This window comes from Pleurodeles waltl, chromosome 5 (genome assembly GCF_031143425.1).
Source record: "Pleurodeles waltl isolate 20211129_DDA chromosome 5, aPleWal1.hap1.20221129, whole genome shotgun sequence".
NCBI classification, from domain to species: Eukaryota; Metazoa; Chordata; class Amphibia; order Caudata; family Salamandridae; genus Pleurodeles; species Pleurodeles waltl.
Window position 1 is genome coordinate 466,686,390 of NC_090444.1, and position 19,333 is coordinate 466,705,722.

General features: G+C 42.5%; 1 protein-coding gene across 1 annotated transcript in view; it reads right to left on the reverse strand.

Annotated features, from left to right (window-relative positions):
* Positions 1-18,482, reverse strand: part of EXO1 (exonuclease 1) — a 210,435-nt gene extending 191,953 nt beyond the window's left edge. Inside the window, exons 1-2 of the mRNA XM_069234279.1 lie at positions 18,355-18,482; positions 8,432-8,610 (exon numbers count right to left, since the gene is read on the reverse strand). Of these exons, the coding sequence (XP_069090380.1) occupies positions 8,432-8,592 (161 nt within the window). The 5' untranslated portion in view covers positions 8,593-8,610; positions 18,355-18,482. The remainder of the gene's footprint in view (positions 1-8,431; positions 8,611-18,354) is intronic.
* Positions 18,483-19,333: the final 851 nt, after the last annotated feature.

Below are 19,333 nucleotides of genomic sequence, written 5' to 3' on the forward strand. Positions count from 1 at the left end.
AAACTGGAAGTTTTTGACTATAACTATTTCTCATTGTTAATAGATATCCATATGATTGTTTTTGTTTGTATAAGTAACTTCAATAAATGCATTCCATTCAATAAGAGTGCATTTTGGTCTTTACACTCAGAGTAAATTTGAACAAGACACATCTATTTAAGCTCAAACCTTTGTATAACATGACGGCTCACCCAAAACCACAAACATCTCTAGAGGGTGAAATATTACAACACTTTTTGAGTTCATGTCGCTCAAACATAATCTCCTCAACTAAACATGATAACGGGCCAGACAAAACATTAATTAGAGTAAGAAGAGGGAGTTTACACTGAAACAAAATTATGGGTTACATCAGCATTGATACTTTGATTCAAATGCATTAGACTTCTACTGCAAATGCTGACAATGTAGAGAACACATTTCAGGCCTCGAAAAATCATAAAAAGTTTACTAGACCTGCAGATGGAGTAGCTTAAATAATCTACTGGATGTAACTAACGTACTTGACCTGGAAACAGGTCTCCAATTGTGTGATTCTAGACAAATACTGAATTTTACAGTCGCTTTTTTCTTAATTCTCACATGTGAGTGCACCTTCAAATATGTGAGTTCAGCATTTCGCAGTAAAGAAATCCTCTTTTGTTTGATTAAATACACTAAACGTTTTCTTCATGTATAATAAATCTGGCCCACACAGAGTACACATGATCCATGCATGACTTGCCTCTTAGTTTACTAATAGCTTTGCCATCAGGGTAGGAGTGTTTCTCAGTTTGTTTAAAAACTCACTTTTAATAAATAAATTACTAAAGCATGATGTGGTAGTGCACTGTCATTTACAGACAGTAAATTTCTTGGAAATTTCCAAATACCTTCCACTAACTTGCAGTTTTACTGATAAAACTATATAGTGTATTAACAATAATCTGTGAAAATTGGGTTTCAGAAAACATTTATCATTTGCACATCACCAAGTAAAGAGTTCGGACTTTTTTTATCCTATTAAAATATTTTTTTATCACACAGAAGTACACAAAATGGTCTTTCACAGCTACTAAAATATATTTTGCTAAGTTTGTGAAGTTGACTTAGTTACATAAATGTTGTTAGGAACAATTTGTGATACCAAAAGCCTTTCATTTCACACAGGTAGGTCAGACAGTTCATCTTACAAAAGCCTGGAACTCTGCAGTCACAAGGGAAGGTATTTGCACTGCAAGAAGACAAACTGACATTTGACCTGTCTATGAACACAGAACAAATGTGGCAAGAATAATTTTTAAAGGAATCTTAATTGCAAATTCTGTTTCTGACTGAACAGTACACCTCTTCTTTGACCACTTGCTAGAAGGGTCGAGTGGAATCTAAAAATAGCTTGACCTCATAAAATAAAACTCGCCATAGGGAGTGGTCGAGTAGATTTTTCGAGCCCTGCATTTCTTTTAAGTAATTACTCTTTCCAGACTGTAGTTCTCCTCAATTATTTAAAATTACATATGAAAACAATTTCAGAAAAATAATGTTATAACTAGTAGTCCTCAAGTGTGTGAGGTGCTATGCTCACCTATTGAATGATTTCTTCTATAAGAAATTAAACTTGATGATTTTAGACTGTTATTGAACATTTTTTAGAGATGTTTATAATAAATATCATTGATATAGTCATGGGGCGGTAGATCACTACCCTTCCATGTTTTTTAATAGTATCTATTACTTAAAACAAGTATTAAAAGCCTGTTTAGCCAATGTAATTGAGCTAACGCACACAAGGATAAAAGTATTTAATGTTAATTTTTAATGCCATGTTAGATTTTATACATTGAAAGATATATTTTTGGCTAATGTATTTACTGTTCTAAACACAACATGTAACCTGGTGACACTTTTTAAAATACAAGTTACAACTTTGTTAACAGAACATGCATGAATAAAAGTGAAGTGTATTAAATATATGCATAGTAATTGTTGAAATGGACACAGGGATGTGGAATTCCTATCGCCCGGGACATCTTGTTTGGGGTCAAGGGCAACAAGTTTTTATGTTTACCTTGTCCTTGGGACAAGTAGGCCCAACCATCTGCAGCACAAACCCTTTGGCTGCCTGTTTATAGAGAGTGGAACTCTCTGCAGTTGAGGTAATGTGTTTCCAAAAGATAATGCTGTTCGAACTTGTATTTATGGTTCATTATTTGAAAGCCTTCATTATTAGGGTGAGTGCTGTAAATAAATGTTTTAAGGTCACACTTCACTACTGACGTTGGTTCCAGTACAACAAAAAAAACGTGTATACACATGTTTGAAAAGTTTAGGCTATGAGGCTAAGTATAATGCTCCCAGAATGCTCTCTGATTAGATGCAAATGAAGTGTCATTTAGTAAAATGTGTTGATGCATGCTAATATTTCCCAAAAATATTTCTAATGGAAAACCAGTGTAACCATTTTCAAAATGAATATGGGAAGCATGAAAATAAACAAACACTGACAAAGCCAACTGGTCTGACATATTTTTATAAGTCTTTTAGTTTCATCAATGCGTGTCTTGTTTTGACATGGCTTTTGAAACACTTTATTGTTGTGGGAGCTACCAGGCCCTCAGCATTGTAACAAACACTGGCAAAAAAAAAAAAAAAAATTTTTGAACTCTAAAAGCACACGTTGCCACCAGTGGCATAACAAAGGCCCCGCAGCCGCCCTCCAGGGGGCCCCTTCAGCACAGCACCTGCCCTGAGTGAGTCTGGAGAGGGGGCTTCTCCATGTTCTTTGCAAAGGGGCACCCTCCAGTTTCGTTACGTCATTGATTGCCGCTGTAGTTCCTGACACTGAACAAAACTACTTTGTGTGCCAATATGCTCCTTGTGGAAGAGCAGAATGCGATCACTCACAGTAAAGCCAGCGGAAAGAGAGAGAAATAGAAGTTTAATAAAAACAAAATGTCTTTGTTAACACCAGACCTAATTAGGGACCAAGACCCACATGTAGGTAGCTTTCTGCATGTTGCAAACAGCGACTTTCGCTGTTTGCGACGTGCAAAAAGCACATTGCGATGCACAAACCCAGTTTTGCGATTCAGTAACTTGGTTACCGAATCGCAAAACGGGTTTGCGACTCGCAATTAGAAAGGGGTGTTCCCTTCCTAATTTCGACTCGCAATGCAATGTAGGATTGTTTTGTGACCGTGAACGCGGGCGCAAACCAATCGCAGTTTGCACCCATTTCAAATGGGTGCTAACACTTTCGCAAAAGGGAAGGGGTCCCCATGGGACCCCTTCTCCATTGTGAATGTCACTGTAAACATTTTTTCAGAGCAGGCAGTGGTCCTGTGGACCACTGCCTGCTCTGAAAAAATTAAACGAAAACGTTTCATTTTTCGTTTTTGTAATGCATCTCGTTTTCCTTTAAGGAAGCAGTCACAGACATGGTGGTCTGCTGTCTCCAGCAGGCCACCAACCCTGTGAGGGCCGCTATTCGCAAGGGGGTTGCAAATTGCGACCCACCTCATGATTATTCACTAGGTGGGCATTTGCGAAGCCCTTGCGAATCACAAATAGTGTCAGGGACACCATCCTACATTCGGATTTGCGACTCACAAATTGCGAGTCGCTCTGACTCGCAATTTACGGGTCGCAAATCTGAACCTACCTACATGTGGCCCCAAATTCTTAAAGAAAGTCACAAAAGTGCACCCATGGTATATGTCGTACCCCTATAAAATATTTGTGAACTGTATTTTAGCATGGGAAAATACGCATGTGTAGATTTGCTCATGTGAAAATCTATTGAGCATTTGCAAGTTCATTTTCCCTCCGGCCACTTTCTTCCCAACCCTGGAAGAAGTTCTAATTCTGCCATTGTCAGGAGTAAATGTCCAACCTATCTTATTATGGGAAAATATTAGAGAGAAGCTGGTGAAAATCTTTAAAACATGCAGGTTAGTAGGTTTGCAGACTCTGGAACTATTGCTTACTGCTTCCTCCAGCCCCAGTATGCAGATCTGCAGAAAGGTGGCAAAATAAGGAAATTGCTACAGTAGGGATTGAAACTGCAAGTATTCAAGCCCTACTATGGTAGTAGCCCTGGCATAATCAGAGAGGCTATTATCAGAGCTCTTACATAATGAGATTGCTGCCATAATTTATCGCCACACTACATGGCACCAAAGGGACAAGTAGATCTTTTTACAGGACAAGTAGATTTGAGAAGCAACCTGTCCCCTGGACAAGTAGATATTTTAATAAATTCCACACCCCTGGGACATTTCTGCAGGCTCATTCCCAAACATTTTTTTAGCCTTCCCCCTTCTACTTTTTGCTGAATTGGTTTTAGTTGGCCTTAGAACTCTGTGCACTTCACCACTGCTAACCAATGCTAAGGTGCTTGTGCTCGCTCCGAAAAACATGGTACAATTGGAATATTTAATTCACTTGTAAGTCTTTTTGTCAGTGGCATACCTTACTCAGGGCCTGTAAATTACATGCTACAAGGAAGCCTGCAGCACTTATTGTGGCCCTACTTAAGTAGCCTTATAAAACAAGTACCAGGCCTGCCATTGCAGCCTGAATGCAGTCACACTGCCAGGTTAACATGTAATTTGAACCCCCCTGCCAAGCCTTAAACTCCCCTTTTATTACATATAAGTCAGAAGTTAAGTCCTCAATAGCAGATAGTAAAAGGTGCAGTGTAAATGAAAGTTTTGGACATGTACTTTCAAGTTTTACATGTCCTGGTTGTGAAAATCTCTCTAATCCCCTTTTCTCTACTATGAGGCCTATCCCTTCCATAGGATACCATTGTGGATTTCTTATTACTTTTAATAAGCTGCAATTATTAATAGGGAGGAACTAGATATGTTATGTTTGGTACCTCTGGCACTGTAATGATAAACTCTTGTCGCATTTTTCCTAACAATTTTGAAAATGACACTTTTAGAAAGTTGGCATTTTCCTGCTTCTAGCCCTTTGTGCCTGCAGCCTGTCTTACGTCACGAGTGGGTGTATCCAACAGACTTTGTGAATTCCTTCCAGACAGTCACACAATAGTGGGATTAGGTGTGCCTCGTTGGGCCGTTAACTAGCTTGATGGGGGCAGAGCTGAGCATAACCTCAATTGCACCTGAATACGCTGTGCACTAACAACCCTGTACTGTCGCTGCAGCTATCTTGAAGCCAGAGAAGGGGAGGCAGGAAACTCCCAGAACTTCAAAGAATCTTTCCAGAAATGTCTCCCACCTTCTAGAAGCAGGGTACCAGTGCATAAAAATAGAACTTTCTGACCCACTCTTCAGTTCACTACTGGACCTGTGGAAGGACTCTCAGAGGACTGCCTGCGGCTGTGATCCACTGTGCATCCTTCCAGACTGCTGCTGTACCTGGAATGACTGCATTTGCTGCCTGGAGTCTGCCTTGTAACCTCAGAGGCCAGCCCTGCTGTGTAGGCCCGCTTTTACACCAGCATCCAGGACTACCACGAGCGACTCAAAGGGTTAGTGTGCTGGCCTCCTGTTCAGAGCCACAATGACATAGGCTCCCACCATCTTGAACCCTCACCTGGACCCAGTTTGAGTGAGCCCTGAAACCCCTAGATGTCTTCATATACTCCTGGACCCTTGGTTGTGGTGCTAAAGTTGAACAGATGCCTCCCATTGGCGCTTTTATCTTTTAGGCGTTAGTCTGAGTCTTAAAAAAATCATAACTCTGTTTATATTGATTAGATTTTTGTTGTTTTGGTCTCAAGTGACTTAGCAAAATATATTCTCTTTTCCTTAATTGGTTCTGGATTTTTCTTGTAATGTATTTTCATTTTGTTACTGTTTTTCTGCTGCATAAGTGTTTTACACATTGCCTCTAAGTGAAGCCTGACTATTTTTTGTGCCATGATTCCCAGGTTTAAGCACGGATTAATTTAGTGATTTTTTTGTAGCTCCCCACGCAAGGGATTGTGGCTCCATCTTGACCAGGGCTAACACCCCAGTCAACCAACAACCCCATTTCTCACACTGGTGTTCAGAGGTGTGCAGTGGTCTTCTGTTTGTGCAGTACCATAAAGTGATTTGTGTTAACCAAAAAATCCACAATTAATCATTTGGTTCAGAGCCACAGTGACATTACAGGCCTCCGCCATCTTGAACCTGCACCTGGACCCAAGCCTGAGCGAGTCCTGAACCCCCAAAAGGTCTCCATACACTCCTGGACCCTCGGTTGTGGTGCTAACGTTGACCAGACGTCTGCAGGTGACGCTTTTATCTTTATAGGCTCTATTTTGAACCATAAAAATTAAAAATTCATAACTCAATTTAAACTGATTATACATTTTTGTTGTTTTGGTATCAAATTACGTATTAAAATGTACTCTATTTTTCTAAATGGGTTTGGGATTCTTCTTGTGTTGTGTTTTCACTTTATTACTGTTTGTGTGGTGCATAAATACTTTACACATTGCCTCTAAGTGAAGCCTGTTCTTTTTGTGCCAAGCTACCCAGGGTTAAGCACAGGTTAACTTAGTGACTTTTTGTGGTTCACACTGCAAGAAATTGTGGCTGTTGCTTGACCAGGGCTCATGTCCCAGCCAACCAACAACCCCGTTTCTCACAGTAATTCATAAAAATAGTATTCAACAGATATATACGGTAATTTTATAAAGTGTGGTTATATTTTTTTTAATAGACGGTTCACATGGGGTCTAAAATTAGAGCAACAGTGTGTAAAGTGCTTCTCGTTGGAGAGTCATAGATAGACATTTCAAATCTGTGGTGACGATTTTGCTGTACAAAACACAGATTTATTATTTCCCCAAATAATCCGGAAATTACCTGCACATTGTTTCCCTGCCGCAATGCCCAGCAGAGAGAATCTGTGTGGAGGCATCAAAAAGGTAAGGAAATGGTTGAAGCTAAGGAGACTGCGACACAGTGGCGGTTACTAATATAGACTGCCTGTAATGCAAGCACTGGCAGCGGTTCTCCATCACTCTGATCGCAGCTCCGGCGAGTAGGAAGCCGGGCTGAGCAGTGCCCACCTCTTAGGGTGTCTTTTAGCTCGACCCCTTCACTTATTGTATGACTCCCATCCACTGTAACTGAATTCAAAATGTGTGCTTGCGTTATTAGATGCACAAACATAAAAAAGGGCTAGGAGTCTGAGAAAGGGCGTGCGAGGATGCAAGTACGATTCATCTGGCCAATGAAAGACTGCTGAGAGATGTTTGTAAGGGGAGATGTGCGAGGGAAAATTTGATCTCCATTTGAAGGCTCACAAATTGTAGCTGAAAACATGCGCAGGGTGAAAGGCATCCTTCACAAGTCAAATAGTTTGTTTACGAAACATTCAGTAATGCTGAAACTAAATACAGGAGTGAGCATGATATGCTTTTCTCATTATTTTTGGCGGTGTTCTAAGAAACATTAACATGGGGTTTTCACCACCTTGCCTGCATTAGCCCGTTCCTTTTGGAGCAGAACACAAACTATTTCAGCACATTTTAACAAGCTTTTCTGCAGTTTGACTGTTTTTATTTATAGGGGCTATTGAGTCCTTAACTAGGGCTTTTTGTGGCCTGTTACTTTAAAAACCCATTTTAACGTGTTTTATTTCGACCCCAAATTCACCATCATATCGAGCCAAAGAGACATCATACACAGACAGAATCTAAATATCGACTTGCTTGTAACTTTCTGATTCCATGCCACGATTTGGCTAATACTTCAAATGGCCAATAAAACAAAAAAAAAAACTTTAAAAAGCTCTAGACCAACTTGCTGGGTAGGACGAATCTTTTGAGACTTTAGTGATGGCTGAAGTTTTAACATGATATATTACCTACTTTAATTTTTTTTTTAAATGTACCAATAAAAATTAATGTTATCATTTGCTTTCTGTACTTTGTACAAAAGTGTCATTCCACGTCTGAGAAAATCTGTAAGATATTATACCTGAATTAACACCGTGTCTACGTTCTCCGAGGCCCATTAAAAATCGTATTTTCGGATATCCTGAACATAATTTAAAGCGGCTCCTAAATTTGATAATCACACACGGAGGAGGAGAGGCGAGCCCCGTGAACTGTTGCTCCTAAATAACTGTACAGCAGGTATGACTACCGTCACAGTCAAAATGCCTCATCATGCTTTTTCTACATTCACCATGGCAAAAGAACCACAAAGTATGGTGAGACCAATCAAGTGTGAACTTCATTTATCTAACTAAAACGTCAGAGCAGCTGCAGGATCTCAGATGAAATATGCAAACACAGATAGGACACAGGTGGTCAACTTTAAAGTAAACGAGATCTATGCATTTGCACTCAAAAAGGGAAGTGAAAATGTATTATAATTACTAGTACTCCTGAGTGAAACTAGCAACTGCTAGTCTGCTGAGCACGACAATGATGCGCTCAAACTCCCCAACATGCAGTAAAAACATTATCAGGTAAACTTACTGATCTGTAGGTTCTCCCTTGGCGAGTTTCTCTGCACAGGCGAAAGCCCCCTTATGGATCCAGCAGTATGTGTCCACCGCCACGGTTTGTCCCTTGTACTTCTTCACGTGGATGGGTTCGGAAGCCTCTTTGAGGAACTGCAGCAAACCCTGTATTCCCATGTTGACACGCTACTGGATCTTAAAGCACGTACAACATCATTAAGGTGAATATATAGATGAAGTAAGCTTGACGTTATCACATAAATAAACACAGTGATCAAAGTAATTACAATAGTGCTATGCATATCTCACATGGATCAACTTCGAGTAGAAATACACAAATCCATTATAATGACTGGAGCTCATAGAACTCTCAGAGAAAAAATAAAGCAGGTAGCAGCAAAGCACAAGCTACCTCAAGCAGCACCAGTAGTTGCCAAACTTTCAAGCAGTTCCAGTGGTTGTCCTTTAAATCCAGCACTTTAACGTGACATGGCCTTACTACCGTCCTCTTTCCTGATCCATTAACCAGCTAAACAAAATCTTTGTCGAGTTCACCACATGGTCTTCTTTTTTGTTCATCAGCGCACTTGCCTAGTTGTACAACATTATAAGCGTAGCGCTGGGGCACCCTCCTGCCTCCGACTGCATTGGTGATTGTCCAGAAAGTATAAAAAACATATTTCAAGAACATTGGTCCAGCGTTTTGATAAAATCAGGGCTCGAAAAATCATAAAAATTTTACTAGACTTGCAAATAATCTACTCGACCTAGCAGTAATGTACTAGACCCGTAAACAGGTCTCAAATTGTGTGATCCTAGGCAAACAGTTTACAGAGTCGCCTTTTTCTTAATTCTCACATATGATTGCACCTTCAAATATGTGAGCTCAGCATTTCAGCAGTACAAATAAAAAAAACCTCTTTTGTTTGATTAAGTAGACTAAAGTTTTCCGCATGCATCACACAAATCTAGCCCACATACCCATGAGGTTTAGCCCACATAACCTAGTACTTCTTTTAGTTTACGAACAACATTGCCATCAGGGCGGGAGTGTTTCTCAGTTTGTTTAACCTCATTAGTGCAGGCATCGGCCACTGGCCGACGCCCACACTACCTCCCTCGTGTGGGTCACGACTAGTGGCCGACATCATGGAGGGGGTTAAAAAATCCTCCGATGCACAGAGGATTTTTTTCTTTTCTTTAATTAAAAACCCTACAGGAGACACGGAAGATCTTCCGTGTCTCCAGCTGAAACCCCAAACGCCCCTTTGCGACGTCAGCGCACCGCTTGGAGCACTGACATCACTATCTGTTTTCCTTCTCCGGTTGGGAAAACGGGCCCAAACGAGCCTCCCCGACGTTCAGGAAGGCCTCGTTCGAAAGGGAAGGCCTTTCCTGGAGAAACAGCCGACACCTAGGTTGCTCTAAGTGCCGGCTGAGCCAGAGGCCAAAATCCACAGCTAGGCACTTTCCAAAAAACACATCAGAGTTCAATGTAAAAATGTGATGTGTCCATGTTGCGTTTCCTGTCGCGGGCATTAGGCCTACTCACACAAGTGAAGTACAATTTTTATCGGGAGACTTGGGGGGAACACAGAATAGCAGAACAAGTGTTATTGCCCCTTGTTTTTCTCTACATTTTTTCCTTCCAAATGTAAGACAGTGTGTAAAAAAAAAAAAACTATTTGGGAAATGCCCTATAATTCATATGCTAGTATGGGCACCCCGGAATTCAGAGGTGTGCAAATAACCACTGCTTCTCAACACCTTATCTTGTGTCCATTTTGGAAATACAAAGATTTCCTTGATACCTATTTTTCACTCTTTAAATTTCACCAAATGAATTGCTGTACACCCGGTACACAATGAAACCCCATTGCAAGGTGCAGCTCCTTTAGTGGCTCTGGATACCTAGGGCTCTTCATGAACCTACAAGCCCTATATATCCCTGCATCCAGAAGAGTGCAGCAGACGTAACTGTATATTGCTTTTGAAAAATTAACATCACAGGAAAAAGTAACAGAGTAAAACGTGGAGAAAAATGGCTGTTTGTTTCACCTCAATTTCAATCTTTTTTTATTTAAGCTGGTATTTTCTGTAGGGAAACCTTGTAGGATCTACACAAATGACCCCTTGTTGAATTCAGAATTTTGTCCACTTTTAAGAAATGTTTAGCTGTCTGAGGTCCAGCATTGGTTTCACACCCATTTCTGTCACTAACTGGAAGGGGGCTAAAAGCACAAAAATAGTGAAAATTGGGTATGCCCCAGTAAAATGCCAAAATTGTGTTGAAAAAATGTACTTTTCTGATTCAAGTCTGCGAGTTCCTGAAAGCTGGGAAGATGGTGATTTTAGCACCGCAAACCCTTTGTTGATGCCATTTTCAGGGGAAAAAAACACATGCTTTCTTCTGCAGTCCTTTTTTCCCATTTTCCTGAAAAAACTACATTTTAGCAGTATTTTGGCTGATTTCTTGGCCTCCTACAGGGGAGCCCACAAACTCTTGATACCTTTAGAATCCCTAGGATGTTGGAAAAAAGGGATGCAAATTTGGCATGGATAGTTTATGTGGACAAAAAGTTATGAAGGCCTAAGCGTGAACTACCCCAAACAGTCAAAAAAGGGCTCAGCACTGATTTTGGGGGGGGGGGGGGGGGGGGGGGTGAATCCAGCAGCTAAGGGGTTAAACATAAAATTTTTATAAATATATTACTAAACCATGATGTGGTAACATATTGTCATCTACACACAGTAACTTTCCAAGAAATGTCCACAAACCTCTCCACTAACTTGCAGCTTTACTGATAAAACTATAGTGTATTAACAAGTTGTGAAAAATGGGTATCAGAAAACATATCCTTTACTCATCAACATGTAAAGTATTCTGACTTGTTTTCATCTTATTAAAATGTTTTTTTCATCACACATAAATATTTAAAAAGGGCTTTCACAACTACTGAAATGTATTTTGAAATGTTTGCACAGTTGGCTTAGTCATTTAAATGTTGTGTGTTAGGAAAAACCTGACACCCTATATCCTTTTATTTTACATTCTAAGCAACAGGTCACACGGTTCACCTTACAAAGCCCTGGAACTCTGCAGCCAGAAGGAACATTATTTGTAAGAAAAACTGACTTTTGACCTCTGTCTGTGAGAACAGAGCAAATGTGACATAAGAACAAGATTTAAATGCATCTTTTATTGCCCCTCCATTTTTCAACTGAACAGAACACTTGTTCAGTGTATTAAAAATAGCTGGACCTGATCAAATAAGACTAACCAATGCAAGTGGTGGAGTGGATTTTTCGAGCCCTGAAAATATATATGCAAAAAGAACAAGTGATGGACGGAATGCTGAACAAAGTCAAACATTCACCCCCGTACAGAGATCTGGGCCTAAATCCATCGTTTTTTTGCTGCCCATGCCATTCCAGTTTGGAACCAGCCATATGCCAATCAGTCTTGACCCTGCTCCCCATGGGAACAGCCCAGCCCGAACTGCCAGGCCAGGTCTTCCCTGGACTGGTAACAAGCATCCTGGGACCGGATTCGGGGTTTCACCCCTCATCAGCCAGGCTAGCTTGAATCCAGTGGCATGGGAAGCACGGGACCCACGTCTGGGCATACCCTTCCCACTTAGGGCGACAAATGCAGAAAGAACAAGTGATGGACGGAATGCTGAACAAAGTCAAACATTCACCCCCAGTACAGGGATCTGGGCCTAAGTCCATCGTTTTTTTTGCTGCCCATGCCATTCCAGTTTGGACCCAGCAATATGCAAATCAGTCTTGACCCTGTTCCCCATGGGAACAGTCCAGCCCGAACTGCCATGCCAGGTCTTCCCTGGACTGGTAACAAGAATCCTGGGACCGGATTCGGGGTTTCACCCCTCATCAGCCAGGCTAGCTTGAATCCAGTGGCATGGAAAGCGATGGATTAAACCCAGATCTGTGACTGGGGGTGAGTGTTTGCATTGTTCAGCACTCCGTCCATCATCCTTATGTGTTGCTAAAGTTGCCCTATGTGGGAAAGGTATGCCCAGATGTGGGTCCCTTGCTCACTGTGCCACTGGATTCAGCATGTCTTATGCCACCCTAGGGACCCCTCACTCAGCACAGACACACTGCTTGCCAGCTTGTGTGTGCTGGTGGGGAGAAAATGACTAAGTCGACATGCCACTCCCCTCAGGGTGCCATGCCAACCTCACACTGCCTGTGGCATAGGTAAGTCACCCCTCTAGCAGGCCTTACAGCGCTAAGGCAGGGTGCACTATACCACAGGTGAGGGCATAGGTGCATGAGCACTATGCCCCTACAGTGTAAGCAAAACCTTACACATTGTAAGTGCAGGGTAGCCATAAGAGTTTATGGTCTGAGAGTCAGTCAAAAAAGAACTCCACAGCTCCATAATGGCTACACTGAATACTGGGAAGTTTGGTATCAAACTTCTCAGAATAATAAACCCACACAGATGCCAGTGTTGCATTTATTAAAAATGCACACCGAGGGCATCTTAGAGATGCCCCCTGTATTTTACCCAATTGTTCAGTGCAGGACTGACTGGTCTGTGCCCGCCTGCTGCTGAGAGACAAGTTTCTGACCCCATGTGGTGAGGGCCTTTGTGCTCTCTGAGGACAGAAACAAAAGCCTGCTCTGGGTGGAGGTGCCTCACACCTCCCCCCTGCAGGAACTGTAACACCTAGCAGTGAGCCTCAAAGGCTCAGGCTTCGTGTTACAATGCCCCAGGGCACTCCAGCTAGTGGAGATACCCGCCCCCTGGACACAGCCCCCACTTTTGGCGGCAAGTCCAGGGGAGATAATGAGAAAAACAAGGAGGAGTCACCCACCATTCAGGACAGCCCCTATGGTGTCCTGAGCTGAGGTGACCCCTGCCTTTAGAAATCCTCCATCTTGATTTTGGAGGATTCCCTCAATAGGAATAGGGATGTGCCCCCATCCCCTCAGGGAGGAGGCACAAAGAGGGTGTAGCCACCCTCAAGGACAGTAGCCATTGGCTACTGCCCTCCCAGACCTAAACACACCCCTAAATTCAGTATTTAGGGGCTCCCCATAACCTAGGAAACTAGATTCCTGCAACCTGAAGACGAAGAAGGACTGCTGACCTGAAGCCCTGAAGAGAAGACGGAGACACCCACTGCTTTGGCCCCAGCCCTACCGGCCTGTCTCCCCACTTCAAGAAAAACTGCAAAAGTGACGCGTCCCCCAGGGTCCAGCAACCTCTGAAGCCTCAGAGGACTACCCTGCATCTAAAAGGACCAAGAACTCCCAAAGACAGCGGCCCTGTTCCAAAGAAACTAAAACTTGCAACAAAGAAACAACTTTTAAAAGGACTGCACGTTTCCCGCCGGAAGCATGAGACTTTCCACTCTGCACCCGACCCCCCCGGCTCGACCGGCGGAGAAACAACACTACAGGGAGGACTCCCCGGCGACTGCGACCTTGTGAGTAGCCAGAGTTGACCCCCCTGGGCCCCCCCAGCGACGCCTGCAGAGGGAATCCAGAGGCTCCCCCCTGACCGCGACTGCCTGCTTCCAAGAACCCGACGCCTGGTAAAGACACTGCACCCGCAACCCCCAGGACCTGAAAGATACGACCTCCAGTGCAGAAGCGACCCCCAGGTGGCCCTCTCCCTTGCCAAGGAGGTGGCTTCCCCGAGGAGCCCCCCCCCCCTTGCCTGCCTGCTTGCTTCGCTGAAGAGACCCCTGGGTCTCCCATTGAAACCTATTGCGAACCCGACACCTGTTTGCACACTGCACCCGGCCACCCCCGTGCCACTGAGGGTGTACTTTCTGTGCTGACTTGTGTCCCCCCCGGTGCCCTACAAAACCCCCCTGGTCTGCCCTCTGAAGTCGCGGGTACTTACCTGCTGGCAGACTGGAACCAGGGCACCCCCTTCTCCATTGAAGGCTATGTGTTTTGGGCACCACTTTGACCTCTGCACCTGACCGGCCCGAGCTGCTGGTGTGGTAACTTTGGGGTTGCTCTGAACCCCCAACGGTGGGCTACCTTGGACCCAACTTTGAACCCTGTAGGTGGTTTACTTACCTGCAAAACTAACAAATACTTACCTCCCCCAGGAACTGTTGAAATTTGCACTGTGTCTAGTTTGAAAATAGCTTATTGCCATTTTTGCCAAAACTGTACATGCTATTTTGCTGATTCAAAGTTCCTCTGATACCGGAGTGAAATACCTTTCATTTAAAGTATTGATTGTAAATCTTGAACCTGTGGTTCTTAAAATAAACTAAGAAAATATATTTTTCTATATAAAAACCTATTGGACTGGAATTGTCTTTGAGTGTGTGTTCCTGATTTATTTCCTGTGTGTGTACAACAAATGCTTAACACTACCCTCTGATAAGCCTACTGCTCGACCACACTACCACAAAATAGAGCATTAGAATGATCTCTTTTTGCCACTATCTTACCTCTAAGGGGAACCCTTGGACTCTGTGCATGCTATTTCTTACTTTGAAATAGTACATACAGAGCCAACGTCCTACAGCCAACAAGGCACACCATCTCCAGGTTCCAATTCCAATGTACTGCTTCATTTCAGCTTCTCACTCCTTGATACACTGGCTGAAAGAGTGCTGATTTGTGAACATAAAGCTGTGCATAGACAAAGTAGAAATATTGCCTGGTTATCTGGTAAGTTAAAAACCTTAAACTAGAAGTTCGGAGAGCCAAAAGGAAAATGAAGAAGAGATTACTCCACGTCACATAAGGAGGCATACCACTCCAAAATGTTCTCATATAAAGCATACATTAAAGTTTCCCAGAAAGGATTCGTAATTCCACCAATGTTTCTAAATAACACTTTGTTGTTGTCTCTGAACGTCAACACCCTGCAGGCATAAAATTCTAACCACCACCATTACAAGCCTTTTGTGACAATACTGATCTTTTTTCTCAGAAAAAAATCTATTATATGGAAATTGATCATTAATGATCCAATTCATATGCCTGCTTCATCATTTGAATATATTTTGAACAGTAGCCAAATAAAAACCTTGACATGAATAACGCAAGATGAACTCTTGCAGACCTTAACTAACAGTCACCCTTCAGGTTGCGCAAATCATCTTGTTCCAGCAGGGCATCTAAGACCACACCTTTAAGCCGAGTAACATCCTCCAATCTTTACCAGCTCCTTACCACATGGCATTGTTCCAGACCTCTGGAAAGAAGACTTACTGAGACCTCTGCTGAAGATACCCACTCTGGGAGTCAAGGACATGAACAATCCTAGACCCATCGCATTGCTCCTTTATATCGCAAACGTCAATAAAAAAGTGGCCATGCATTAGCATTAGAGTGTTGTAGAAACTAATGACCTAATGCATGGCAACAAGGTGGCATTCATTCCAGTCATAGCCTCTAGCTACTGGTCATATTAGCCCTTGATGATATTCACCACCTTATTGACAAAGGAGAAACTGACATGCTAATCTTCTTAGACTAGTCAGACACATTTGATACTATTGACCACAACATACTGTTCAAGACACTGGAAGCTGTGGATATGATCAGTGTGGTCCTGAAGTGGATAAAAACATTTATTTCAGGAAATCACAAGTGGTCACTCTTTCCTATACCCTTTAAAGCAATACAACACAAATTGTGGGGTCCCTTAAGGGTCAATCCTCCGGCATTTACTGTTTAACATGTACACATGGCCCCTTGCCAAATTGCTCCAACATGCAATGGTATACTCTTTTACATTTTTGCTGATTACACTCAGCTTATCTTTAACCTATCTAGTGCACTAGAGTCTCTCAATCTAAAGAGAAGTCCATTACCTCAACATCGAAAGGGGGTTGATGGCCAAGAACCCTTTCAAGAGGAACCCAACGAAAAACTGCAATCTTAACTACCTCTGCCTCGTTGGTCATGGAGTGGCACACGACCTTATGGTTAAATACAAAGGGTAGCGCCCTAGTCCCTTTGATAGTGATGTGGAATTTATTAAACCATCTACTTTGTTCTGCGCTCTGTAAACTTGCTACTAATCCAATCTTGGGGCACCTTTAAGGCCCTTATAAGTGTCCATGAAGCCATAGACCTCAAATCACCCTTCTTTATGGCCAAAACATTGTCCTTCTATCAATCTTCACAATCCTTCAGATCGCCACACCAATTCTCCCTTGCTACCACTGGTACCAGACTGGTCCCTTATGGAGGCTGTGCTTTTTCTACAGTAGCGGCCAAACTGTGAAACTCTCTCTCTTTAAGTTTCCAGGCATAGACAATTATCTTCTTTTGATGCAGGCTGAAAACCTGACTTTTAAAAGTTAAGTATCACTGGCCATTTTCTCCTGGGAACTGTTAGGGTTTATGGTGGTATCTTCTTAAAACACCAAGAAGCATCTCAGCACAAGCACTCTACAAATAAAATATAACAAACATGTAGTACTGGTTGACTGTGTCACACTTGACACAATCGGAAAAGTACACCTCAGTGGCCAAAGTTGCCTCTGAACAGATTGATATTGTTGGTTTATTTACCAAAACAAGTGAGTCTCGCAATCTCAAGTCATCATACAGTAAGCAAGCACCACATCTCCCAATAGAGAGCTGTCACAAGTGGCTTGGAAGTGACCAATGGGTCCTTCCATCATGAAGACAAGGGTTGTGTACCATCAAACTCTGCAGCACTTAGGTCTCTGCCAAATTGCCTGAGACAACCCTGCATCAGCACGAGTGATGCATAAGTAGAGACATAGATCGGTCACCCATTTGGTAAGACAGCAGTGCTCTGTCTCATAGACTTAACATCGGTCCCTGCATTAATGTTTTGAGGGCGACCATTTTAGAAAAGGGAAGCAGGATTGTGACATTGCTTATGCATTTTAGGAACGTTGCCGCTTTTCTAAAGCTGGTTCTGGACAATTAAATTGCACAAAAGAGTTTACTTTATGAAATGTATCTCAATGCCTGGACATAACTGATTTAGTCTCCTCGAGATAAAATGTTAGTCCCATAGTCACATAAAAGTGAAAATGCCACGCATAAATTCCATGGTATTTCAATAGCCTCAAAGTACACAACCATTTCATAGTTCTTCCACATACTGAATATTAAATCGCAAATCATAACTAGTGGACGATGTCGGAGTTTTTTTTGTGGCACATGGTGTTAATAAACATTGTTTCTACAGCTTTTTGTTTAAAAAAAACGGCACCACCGCCACATTTCAAGAAATAGGAAAACAAAAGCACCACAACATTCCAAGAAATGGGAAACCATTCTAACACAGTGTATCCGAGAAACTACAGTCGAAAAGTATCAATTGCAGAAAATACAAATATTCAGATGGCTCTGCTTTTAAAGATTCTTATAACAGCTAACGTCTGGTTCCCAGATGAGACAGCACATTCTGCTGCCACCGACATACTACACCCGGACAAGTATATAAAGTACCGCATTTGCCCGTTCTATGTTTCACATCACACAATCTCCAGAGCTTAAGGGCAACTGCAAATTTATGGATGGGGTTTAAAGACTGCCTGCCAGTCGGTGTGATTACAGTGTACGGAGTGTTGGGAGCGTATAGAAATGCACACCTATCTACGTTAAAAACACTGATGACCCAGCGAGCAGTGTCGAAAACAAACGCGCTACTTCATCAGAATTATCGTTACCATAACTACAAATGCTTTGGGGTTGGGTAATTAAACACAGAACCTGTCACAGCCGCAAAGATTCGTCATTGGAGAAGAAAAAGACAACACTACTATATATTACTAAAACAGCGGGTGGGTGGGCGGCTACGCCTGGAAGCTTGCAGGGGATTATTTGCTGAAAGGGCTGGCGCTGCAGAGCTCCATATAGGGAAAGGAGGGAGTTAACTGTGGGTTAAAGATGTTGGGTCGAGGACTCTTTCTCTTCGCCGAACGCACACTAGTCAGTGCTCACCTAAAGGACCCGACTGGGGTGTTTTGGAGGTTGATACGGCGGCGAATCAGTCTTCTTGCCGGTACCACCGAAAACCACGGGAGGCGAACACAGCGTAACCCGAATCCAAAACACCGCGCCAATGCTTTGCCGGACGTGACGTAAGACGTCAAATGACAACCTGCAGCTACAGACAGGGTTCGTTTTCTTTCTCGACTTTTCACAAGAGTGGTTTTATCGATGATGTGGGTATAACATGCAGAAAATCTCCCACATTATCAATATGTGCCGTCATTGATTTATGAATTTGATTTTCTATTTGCTCTCTCTTTTAAGTATTATGGTAAGATTTTAGTATAATTTTTTTAATGTATGGTCAACCTGCTTTAATTCACGCACTTACAAAGAAAATACAATATTTAAACTAAGTAACTCAAGTTTTACAACATTTTCATAATGGAATCTTCTACTATTAAAGTGAAAGATGCTTATTCTAAAATGGCCACCACCGTGCCTTCAGTTCCTTAGGTTTGGCTTGGCTACAAGGTATGCCGCGATGTGCCTATTAATTAATGCAAAAACAGGTTAGCGATTAGTTAAATTGATAGTGTAAGGTTACCGTACTTATGTTATACAACTCAAGGGCCCACGAAGTTTTGACGAAATGAACGTGCTCGAAGAACAGTGCTATTGGGTTGCTATTTTTCGTAGAACAAGCATTGGCAAAGCCAATATGTTACACCTACGCAGAGCTATTGGCTTTACCAATTGCTTTTAGCCATGTTGTGGAGTAGAGTAGTGTGGAGTGGCATGGTGTAAAGTGGCTTGGAGTGGTGTGGAGTGGGCTGCTTAGAGTGGAGTGGACTGGCGTAGAGTACAGTGGAATAGTGTACAGTAGAGTGGTGTACAGTGCAGTGGCGTAGAGTAGATTAGAATAAAGAAGAGCTGAGTAGAGTGGCGTGGAATGGAATGGGGTAGAATAGAGGAGTGGCATGGTGTG